We start from the raw sequence: 11,683 nt of genomic DNA on the forward strand, positions 1-11,683 counted from the left end.
GTCTGTCCAAATGTATGCTCCGTCCGCTCCGTTTCCCATCTTGGATGGGAAAACCCAAGTATTTAATGAGAAAGTGTGAATGCATCATGTGCTTAGTTCCACAGGCTGGGGCACATTCTGTGCCTGTGACATATATCTGCACGGAGCTTGAGCCTTTTGGCAATGAAAAACATAATGTACGAGAAAATACTCAGTTATGAATAAGTAAGACCACGGGAACCCTGATAAATCATCTTCCACTTGTGATTCCTCACAGTGTTTCTGCTTGTTTACAACCGTCTTGGGTCACTGAGGGAGGGTTCCACCTGAGTGCACATCTCTTTTAATTCACTGTTCTAAGGATTACCAGTCAAACACAATACAACTGCCAATTAGATGTACTGAAATATATTTAAGATAAAGTGCACAATCTTAAACTCATGCCTAGAGCACTGATTTGGATAATCCAGACTACAAAATCCAATTAAAAATGTCATTTCGAGAGATTACCATTTTAAGACACATCGTATTAAAGCGGTGGTAATTAATTTTACTGTTCTTTCTCACTTATTCTCCTCCACCATCCCTTCAAACCCACTCTCCTATCCAAACCTTTTCCAAAAGTCCTTTTCCCTCCTGCATCTGCACAAAAAAATAATTGCCAATCAGGGAGGACTGCCTCCTTGTAAACAAGTCTTGATTGGTTAATACAACCGACTCGTGTCATTTTTTGGTTGCTGATTACAGGGCTCAGGACACAGAGACATTTCTTTCTCACAGAGCGTTTGTGTTTAGCGATAGCTTTCAGAATGTATAGACAGTTTAACCAGGCTGTTCTTAAACTAAAATCGCCTGTGATGGTTCTACACGCTGTGGCTGTGTTTGGCCCTGTAGGAAGAGGTAACTCAGTCTCTGGCCAACGAGGGTGCTGTGATTTTATCTCACCAGCATTACTCTGTTTGTCTCTACTCGTCAACCGCCACAGGATGCCAGTCAATCACCCAGGACATTAATCAAACCCCCATCCTGTAGAACAGGCATGCCACTACAAAGCCAAAAACCTGGTTTTGAATTAACACCTGAATTAGGTGTTAACGCATTGCAATAGTTTTAATGTGGCACTGGGAATTTTTCTGCCGCGTGCTTTGTCTGTGTTAGATGACGGCTGCTGGCTCTGATCCAGTATCATCTATTTTTCATAATATTACACACCAACCGTCCTTCTTTCCTTTGGAAATATTCTTCAAAAATAACTTAAAAACACCAAGACGTAGTTAAAACTGCATCATTCACATTTCTCCTTAATATATTCTGTAGCTTATAACTGAAATCTCTTTACATGTTAATTGAAGGGTCTACAATGCACCCCCCCCCCCCCCCCCCATAATTAAACCACAGAATGCCTCTGATCCTCCAGGGGGACCCTCGTGCGCAAAGCGAGCTAAAAATAGCAGCGGCCATTCAAGTTTAGGCTGAACCCCCGCCGCTTGCTCTCCTCAGACCTTCCTCGTGTTTCCTCTCGTAGGCTTGGTCTGGTTTCCTGCACAATCTCCTGCCCCCGGTGCGCTCTCCTCCACACACGCGCTCTCTTTTATCCCCCTTTACCCCCCTTTTTCCCCCTCTTTATTTTTTCTCTGTTAGGCTTCTATGCATCCCTGACATTGCTACTTAGCAACAGTCTCCAGGGCTACACGATCTGTCCTGTCTCCACTTCTTTCATTCTGCCTCTCAGCTTCAGTGTCTCACTCTTTGTTGAGGCAGAATGCGACTGACAGTCTCTCTCTCCGTCTCTCTCTCTCTCTCTCTCTCTCTCATCCTCTCTTTCTCGTTCTGTCTGTCTTTCTCTTTGTCTGTGTCTCTCTCTCCCCTACCAAAGATAATCTTTATGAAATCCCTTCACTATTATAATCAAATCCTGACGCCATGGCTTTAGAGAAGGTGAAAGATTATTACATGGTTTGGAGGATTTTGTGTGCACTCATTTTAGAAGACCTGCATTACACACATGCACAAATGTTCGAGACACACTTGTTATAAACATTCTCCTGGGATCAGATGTTTAGAAAAGTCAAAGTCAAATTCACAGCCCAAAAAACTACTTGGCTGTATACAATCTACAAATGCAACTCTTGCAATTGATTTGACAAATCTTGAATAGTCATGATTGACTTTCATGCAGTCTAGCATTTTCAAAATCACTTGTTACGTGCTGTGATCTTTTGGTGTGTGTGTTCCAGAATATTCTAGAGTTTTGCTCCACATAATGGATGTAGAAATTTATCGCAGTTATATTTTCACCAGTTTATATATTGCTTCAATGGCAGTATTTATTTTAATATACAGTTGAAATAAATGATAACAACACAATTGTCTGATCTTCAATGCATCTCCTCGTGCATTGTGAGCTAGACCTTATGTCATGTATGATATCCTGAATTACCTGCCAACACCAAACCTAGGATATTCCCACCTTTACAAACAGCTCCAGACTCAGACACTCAGATGAGTTTTTTAAAATTGTCCGGGATGAAAAAAAAGATAAATCTCAAATTCATTGGTTTCCCTAAAATCTATGAAGTGTGTGAGACAGAGGTGGCCGGAGCACACGTTTATCACCTGTGAGGCCCAGGTTCGACAGTAGGTGAGGCTGCTACCCTCAGCCTCTGCTACAAAGTGGGATGTTTCAGAGAGAGTGAACACAGCTGCTATAAACTGGCGAGGAATACCAGTGGCATCATAGAGACTATTTTTAACTGCCTCTAAAATTGGAATCCGCTTGTCATAATCACTTCTGGGATTTTTTGGGATTGGACTTTTTAACTGGGATACATTATTGTGCTATTGTTGCTAGGAGCAATACTACTACTACTAAAAAGAAGGAGAAGAATGAATGAATGAATGAATGAATGAATGAATGAATGAATGAATGCATATACGAGTGAATGGTTAAATAGACTGAATCTCGTGAGCGTTTTCTGTGTTTTGCCCCGCAGGTTCAATCATTCATTTTTCCCCTCTTGTCATTTTCTAATAAACGTTACAGGTGACGGACAGCGAAGCCTGCAAATCAAAACAAGACGAGGTAATCAAACATCGTTATGTGACAACTATGTCTATAACAAAAGACCGAGTTGCTTTTAAAGGCCTACGTTAACGCCATCCCACATGTCCTTTCCTAAACTCTCCTAAGCAACGACTGCTTAATGTGCCACCAGCTTCTTTATCGTTGCCATGACACTGAACCCAAGGCTGGTTAAAAGCTCCTCCCATGTCCACTTCGGTGCCTTAAATCATTCTCTCTCCTGCGCACAAGGACCAAGTCAATGGCGTAATCTGTGACCTGCAGCCCAGGCTATTGGTAAGTGGATCTTTCATCCTAATGATTATTGACCCAAACAGAGGAGTCAAATTAGACCTGCCATGGCATTCTCAGACTGAGAGAGAGAAGCCAACCGTATAGAATACGCAACGTCAAACTGGTAGAGACTGAGAGAGAGAAGCCAGCTGTATAGAATAAATGTCGAACAGACAGACACAGCAAGAGAGAGAAGCCAACTGTATAAAATAAGTAACGTCAAACTGAGAGAGAGACAGCGATAGAGAGCAATATCAAACAGAGAGACACAGCAAGAGAGAGAAGCCAACTGTATAGATTAAACAATGGACTACCAGCAATTCCTTTATTAATTATTTTGTTCTTTAATTGAGCCCTTGCAATGAAGAACCACACAAGTCCTTTCACTGTTTTTCCGCATCCTACCAAATAAAAACAATAATATAAAGCATTATTTCAGTTTTTATTTTGTAAATGTACATGCATGAAGTAAGGTATGTCTAAAAAAGCATATTTAGCATTTTAATGGAATTATAATGTAAACTAAAATGACTGATTACACAAAAAGGGAAATGGCTGATATAAATGGTTAATAAATGTTTTTTCATTGCAACGTGCAATTAATTAAAAGAAAAAAACTAACAGTTTTTAAAATAAAGAATGAAATCACAGTTGACTGTGTGGCTTTAACATGATGCTCCTCTTGACAGGACTTACAGTCAAGCACACAATTAACCCCAATCTACTTAGCTTCTTACTACAAAGACTTACAGTCCTGGCTGTCCATTTAATTAAGTCAAAACCAAGCACAATCTATCAAAAGCCAAATGGACCTCCCGAATCACTTCCTAAACCCCTCATTGTGTGAGAGTGGAACAGGTAAAGACGTGGTTAGAATGAATAAATGAATAGTGTTGTATTAACACCTGTGGTATTTTATAAAGTTACAGGGGTCATTTATTCCCTGGTTATAAATGCGCACTGAAAGAGTTAATGTAACTGGGATTTTTTTGCTGTGTGGGCAGAGATGTTACAGTGCGAAGGTTATTTTTAGAGATTATATTTTCCCCCCAGTGGTTTGCAAGGAAGTTTTGCAAAGTGCTGGAGGAAGGTTTAATTGGCAGTGCACAAGTAGCTTTGAGAGAGAGAGAGAGAGAGAGAAAGAAAGAGAAAGAGACAGACAGACAGAGACAAAGGGAGGGAGGCAGAGAGAGAATTTGCCTGGCAGATGTGGACTGCTCATTAACACTGAAAGGAAGAGCACCGGGATGGCGTGGGAGAGGAGGTACCATATCAGCATGCTGCAGTGCTGCAGTGATCAGCATGGATCAGCCCAATACCTACCGACACCAGGAACAGACTGACTGCACTGCAGTCTTCTAGGCCCATAAGGGGAAATGATATAGTTGGGCTAGACAGCTAGAATTGGTTATATACTGCTTATAGGAAGCACATCTAATAAAGATGCTGTGTTGAAGGGGAAGTTCAACTCTTTTCACGTTTGAGCACATATAGCACGCTTTCCAGTCATCTCAGTCAGACTATAGGTTAGTATGTGCAGCTTTAAGGTTTTTTCATTCCAGCTCAAGAAATGATTGTACTGAATATCAAATTATAATCGGATCAATTTACAACGTATGCTAATTAGTCAACAATTTCAATTTCCAACAACACATCATTTTTAAAGACATAAAAGAGTAAACAAAAAAAACCAAAGACCTATTTTTCTTTGTGATGGTCAATGAATTCCTGCCAGAGAATTTGCAGAGAGGAGAGTTACCACTCTGTAATGTCTTCCAAGTTTGTCAGATGCTAGAGGCACCTGCGAATGAGTCCAAAATGAATGGGGGTGAATGGAGCTAAACGGGTAAAAACAAAAGACTAAAATAGTTCTCACACTTGGCCAGGATCTTCCTTTAATTTTGGAAAGTAGAAGAATGTATTACAGTAAATAGCAAAGAAAACTTTGTATATTTGCTCGTTTCCATCTGCTATTGAGTGCTGATTGATTGAGGACATGATGCTTCAGTGGCAGAAATGCTAGTGTCCTAGCTACAGTTTTTGATTGGTTTAAAAAAAAAAAGAAATTGCATCTCTGGAACACACTAAAAGCTTTGTTTTGGTAATAGCAGCGTGAGGTGCATTATTGTGGGCTGTGTAAATGGTCCTTTGAGATCGTGAACCAACGATCATTTCTATACATTTACCTTAACAAGCAACCAAATTATGCCTACAAGATTGCAAAAATATGCACTATGTGTTCATTGCGTACCTTGTCCAGTTGCATAATCTCAATTAAACTAGTTAGAATTTGAACATCAAACTGGAGTCGATTGTTTTGTTGTAATAAAGAAATAAAACAGGTTAAGTAAAAATTCTATGAAAATAAAGCAATGTCAATCTTTTTAAACATTTTCAATATACTTTAGCTATACGATGATAATACCAAGAACCCTGATCATTTTAGTAAATGATATCACTGATATACGATAGAAACATTTCATATTGTCCCATCCCTAAAGTCAAGATCGTACCAGGTGACTGCATGAAATCCACTCTTTGCTGCTTGCTCTTAGAGACCGAGATAAGAGTTCAACTGCATCCTGCTCTCGTCACCTTTCACCCAGATTACTTGTTTATGATGCTGTAGGCTAGAGTTTGAGCCTCTTCTCTTACTCTTATTAGCCAGGCGCTCACACGGGTGTACAGTGGTGCGTGAAAGTTTGTGAACCTTTAAAATGACTATATTTCTGCATACATTTGACTCAAAACATCATGAGATTTTCACACGGTCCTAAAAATAGATAAAGAGAACCTAATTAAACAAATGATGAACAAATATACTTGGTCATTCATTTATTCAAGAAAATTCTCCAGTATTACATATCTAAAATTATGGGAACCTCTAGGATTAGCAGTTAATTTGAAGGTGAAATTAGAGTCAGGTGTTTTCAATCAGATGACAATTAAGTATGACTGGGCATCTGGTTTTATTTAAAGAACAGGGATCTATCAAAGTTTGATCTTCAAAACATATGCTTGTAGAAATATATCATGGCACAGACAAAGGAGATTTCTGAAGCCCTCAGAGAAAAGAATTGTTGATGCTAGTCAGGCTGGAAAAAGTTAGAAAAACCTGCAGTCAGCCTGTGTACAACTGGAGGACATTCAAGACCCTCCACATTGTTACCCTAAGCTCTGTCACCAGGAGTGGTCGAGCAACAAATGTCACACCAAGAGCAAGGTGTGTAATAGTCCACAAGGTCACAAAGGAACCCAGGGTAACTTCTTAACAACTAAAGACATCTCACATTGTTAATGGTCATGAGTCCACCATCAGGAGAACACTGAACAACAATGATGTGCATGGCCGGGTTGCAAGGAGAACACCACTGCTTTGCAAAAGGAACCTTGCTGCCTGTCTGCAGGTCATGTGGACAAGCCAGAGGTCTGCTGGAAAAATGTTCTGTGGACAAATAAGACAAAAATAGAATTTTTTGGTTTAAATGTGATGTGTTATGTTTGGAGAAATGGAAAACACTGCATTTCAGCATAACAACCAGTGTTATGTCATCTCATTATGTCTTTTCCGCATAACAACCAGTGTTATGTCATTTCATCATGTCATTTCAGCATATGAACAAGTGTTATGTCATCTCATCATGTCATTTCAGCATATGAACAAGTGTTATGTCATCTCATCATGTCATTTCAGCATATGAACCAGTGTTATGTCATCTCATCATGTCATTTCAGCATATGAACCAGTGTTATGTCATCTCATCATGTCATTTCAGCATATGAACAAGTGTTATGTCATCTCATCATGTCATTTCAGCATAACAAGTGTTATGTCATCTCATCATGTCATTTCAGCATATGAATCAGTGTTATGTCATCTCATCATGTCATTTCAGCATAACAAGTGTTGTCATCTCATCATGTCATTTCAGCATATGAACCAGTGTTATGTCATCTCATCATGTCATTTCAGCATATGAACAAGTGTTATGTCATCTCATCATGTCATTTCAGCATATGAACCAGTGTTATGTCATCTCATCATGTCATTTCAGCATAACAAGTGTTATGTCATCTCATCATGTCATTTCAGCATATGAATCAGTGTTATGTCATCTCATCATGTCATTTCAGCATATGAATGAGTATGTCATCTCGTCATGTCATTTCAGCATATGAACCAGTGTTATGTCATCTCATCATGTCATTTCAGCATATGAACCAATGTTATGTCATCTCATCATGTCATTTCAGCATATGCCATCTGTGAAACATGGTGAAACTATTTTGCTGAGTCTGGGCCAGAAGGGTTTGTCATCATTGGTGGAGCAATGAATTCTGAATTACACCAGGAAAATGTCAGGACATCTATTAGTGAACTGAATCTCAAGAGAAAGTGACTCATACAGCAAGACAACTGCTTAAGCACACAAGCTGGTCTACCAAAGAATGGTTAAAAAAAGAATAAAGTTAATGTTTTGAAATGGCCTAATCCAGGTTCTGACCTTAATCCAATAGAAAAGTTGCGGTAGGACCTGGTGCAAGCAGTTAATGTGAGGAAACTCATCAAAATCCCAGAATTTAAGGTTGTTTGTAGAGAGGAATGAGCTAAAATTCCTCCAAGATGACGTGGAAGAATGATCAGCAGTTATCAGAAACGTTTACTTGTAGTTATTGCTGTGCAAAGTGGGTTGTGCCAGATCCTGAAATCAAAGGTTCACCTACTTTTCCCACTTACAGATATGTAATAGTGCATAATTTTTCTTCAATAAGTAATTGACCATGTATGTTTTTATGTAATTGGTTTCTCTTTATCTATGTTTAGAACTGTGTGAAAATCTGCTGATCTCTATCCAAGGGGTCTTGAACAGTTTACCGGATGGGACTGCGTTTGTAGCCCGTGCACGTTTCCTCTGATAATTCCACAGCGATGGCGCGCTTCATATAACTTCTCTGTGTGACCATGGGGCTACGTTCTGGAAATTTCAGACCTCGGCTTTGTATTACAGGGACATTTTAAAATTGTTAAAATTGCTCGGCTTGCCTCTATTATGGCTCGTGTCATGATTTATGTAGAAAAGTTAAAACCGCATAAAATAGAATCGCAAAGTGCTCTAAACCCGAGTGTCACATCTTTTCCAACCCCATAGTGAAAAGCACGGTGGACGTTGTTAAAACTTCCAGTCTAACTGGGTTGTTGTTTGAATTCTGTACTGATTATTGATTGTACCTGAAGCAGACTATTTGCTATGCCGACCTCGTGTGGTATGCGTTGTGTTTTGTGAAGTATTGGCTGCGTGGTTCCCTCCTGCTCTTCTGCCTCCCATCTCCACGGTCCGAACCCGAGATAGGGATGCTCAAACTAATCATTTAGTGTAAATTCTTTTCAGTCTCGCAGAACCAACTACTGCGTTTCTTGTCCAGGTCATCTGAAAATGAATGTTGTGAGGTGTGCTGTATATTAACTAATGGAGGACGGTGCCTTCACTCCACATTTATTTACCAATCTAATGCTAATTAGAAGATTGCGATAAATCGCTGCAAAATTAAATGGCACATACACACCTCTCTCTCTCTCTCTCTCTCTCTCTCTCTCTCTCTCTCTCTCTCTCGCTCTCTCTCGCTCGTGTTGTGCGCGTCGGGTATTCCCTTTCTTGCGCTCCATTTGACGGAACTACGCAGCAATACTCGGAACCGACGAGCAATTACTCTTCTGCACTTTAGAAGACGCGCTCGTGTCCTACGACGACATGCAGGTGAGTTAAAGGAATTTTCCAAGGGTAAGCCAACGGACAAAACGGTGAATAAAACAACGGGATTTATTTTCTCACAATACATAACACAATCCGAAATTCAGACATAAGGTTGTTGTTTTTTTGTTCTACATAAAAACATGATTTGCTCTTGATGTTGCATATTTTTGTGTTGTGAAGTTACATCAGTCCTCTTGAACTGTTACTCAGAACTATTGCGCGCTTGTAATGAACCGCGAGGGACCGCGTCCTTGGCAGTCTCCACGGCACCTTGGTACAGATGATCGTCTGTGCTGTGATGACTGGAATAATTCAGGCTTTAACCGTAATAAGACGTTGAAGATTTTTTTTTACCCGGGTTCTCTTGTTTAATCAATCACCCACAGATGCAAAACCAGGTTTAAATTCAGTGAAATCAACGTTAAGTTAAAAAGCAATCCGATGAATAAAGGAAAGTGGTTGTACACTGTCACTGGGATCACTCGTATACCTCATTGCGTGTAGGTCATTTCAGGTCAAGCGAATGAAGGTGCACGTTGATGTCGCGTGCCCCCCTCACAGAGTCACCGACTGTAAGAGGTTTGCGCTTTAGGTGGTTTTGATCTTTGTTAAAGGTCTCCTCGTGTTTCGTTGCGTATGAACACGCGATCTGAGCCTTTTCGGGTGACAGGTCTTATGAACCGCAATCTTTTTTTTTTTCCCACCCCGAAATTCCCATTCGGTTTGTATGAAGGCTATTACGCCTGACTGCCGCGCGCGTTGACATGCATGCGTGAGTCAGCGCATACACTGTTTAGTCTGCTGCTTGTGTTGCGAAGAATGTCGCTCTCCACACACGAGAAGTTAACATTTATGAAAGGTTCAGATCATTTGTCCTTGTTAGTTCCTGACTAATTCACAGGATTAAAATCGGTCCCTGCACGTAACAGTTATAAGAGTTTAATATGTGGATGGATTATTCCATCAGTCATGTAGTGTAAGTTAATGTAGGCCCGAGAAGAGTGCACATGGCTGTGAGTGCCGATAAACACCAGAAATAACACAGTTTAACTTCCTAGAATTCGGCAATGCATTTAGTTTATAGCTGTTTTCAGCAATTATGTCTTCACAATCCTCGTGGTTATGGGTTATAGGAATTTAAAGCTCAGCACAAAAGTGGAATTCCACATTATTTTCAGCTGTTTGTTTTTCACTGAAGATTCAAACTTTACAGTAGTGGCTTGGAAGTGTTTTGTACTTGAGTGTACATATTGTAAATTAATCTGCTGTGTTTATCAAAATGAGTTTGTTATTAGGTTGATATAGGTGAGCTGATGTTAGTGAAATAGCCAGTTGGTCTATTAGTTCTAAGTGTAAACAGTGCAGATGTTGTATCTGGGCTATAGTGTTTTCAGTTCTAAATGTAAACAGTGCAGATGTTGTATCTGGGCTATAGTGTCCTCCAGTTCTAAATGTAAACAGTGGAGATGCTGTATCTGGGCTATAGTGTCTCCAGTTCTAAGCGTAAACAGTGCAGATGCTGTATCTGAGCTATAGTGTCTTCAGTTCTAAGTGTAAACAGTGCAGATGTTGGTTATAGGCTATAGTGTCTTCAGTTCTAAGTGTAAACAGTGCAGATGCTGTATCTGGGCTATAGTGTCCTCCAGTTCTAAATGTAAACAGTGCAGATGGTGTATCTGGGCTATAGTGTCTCCAGTTCTAAGCGTAAACAGTGCAGATGCTGTATCTGAGCTGTAGTGTCTTCAGTTCTAAGTGTAAACAGTGCAGATGTTGGTTCTGGGCTATAGTGTCTTCAGTTCTAAGTGTAAACAGTGCAGATGCTGTATCTGGGCTATAGTGTCTTCAGTTCTAAGTGTAAACAGTGCAGATGTTGGTTCTGGGCTATAGTGTCTTCAGTTCTAAGTGTAAACAGTGCAGATGCTGTATCTGAGCTGTAGTGTCTTCAGTTCTAAGTGTAAACAGTGCAGATGTTGTATCTGGGCTATAGTGTCCTCCAGTTCTAAATGTAAACAGTGGAGATGCTGTATCTGGGCTATAGTGTCTCCAGTTCTAAGCGTAAACAGTGCAGATGCTGTATCTGAGCTGTAGTGTCTTCAGTTCTAAGTGTAAACAGTGCAGATGTTGGTTCTGGGCTATAGTGTCTTCAGTTCTAAGTGTAAACAGTGCAGATGCTGTATCTGGGCTATAGTGTCTTCAGTTCTAAGTGTAAACAGTGCAGATGTTGTATCTGGGCTATAGTGTCTTCAGTTCTATGCGTAAACAGTGCAGATGTTGGTTCTGGGCTATAGTGTCTTCAGTTCTAAGTGTAAACAGTGCAGATGTTGTATCTGGGCTATTGTGTCCTCCAGTTCTAAATGTAAACAGTGCAGATGTTGTATCTGGGCTATTGTGTCCTCCAGTTCTAAATGTCTTCCTGTTTTAAAAGTGCCTTTCTGTACCTCTCTCTGGAAAACAAAGACTAGTTGTTCAACCACTTACAACTGTAGTTCATACAGAGCAGTTCCATTAAAATCACACACACACGCACACACACACACACACACACACGGTGGGTGGTCAGATGTTAACTGATGAATAATTTGGGAGCACGTGTAAC

The 11,683-nt window shown here is 40.2% G+C and overlaps 1 protein-coding gene across 1 annotated transcript in view; it reads left to right on the forward strand.

Moving 5' to 3' along the window:
• The first annotated feature begins 9,003 nt into the window (after positions 1 to 9,003).
• Positions 9,004 to 11,683, forward strand: part of kcnip3a (Kv channel interacting protein 3a, calsenilin) — a 41,872-nt gene continuing 39,192 nt past the window's right edge. The window contains exon 1 of the mRNA XM_035536381.1: positions 9,004 to 9,090. Within this exon, the coding sequence (XP_035392274.1) occupies positions 9,085 to 9,090 (6 nt within the window). The 5' untranslated portion in view covers positions 9,004 to 9,084. The remainder of the gene's footprint in view (positions 9,091 to 11,683) is intronic.

This window comes from Electrophorus electricus, chromosome 18 (genome assembly GCF_013358815.1).
Source record: "Electrophorus electricus isolate fEleEle1 chromosome 18, fEleEle1.pri, whole genome shotgun sequence".
In the NCBI taxonomy this organism is placed as follows: domain Eukaryota; kingdom Metazoa; phylum Chordata; class Actinopteri; order Gymnotiformes; family Gymnotidae; genus Electrophorus; species Electrophorus electricus.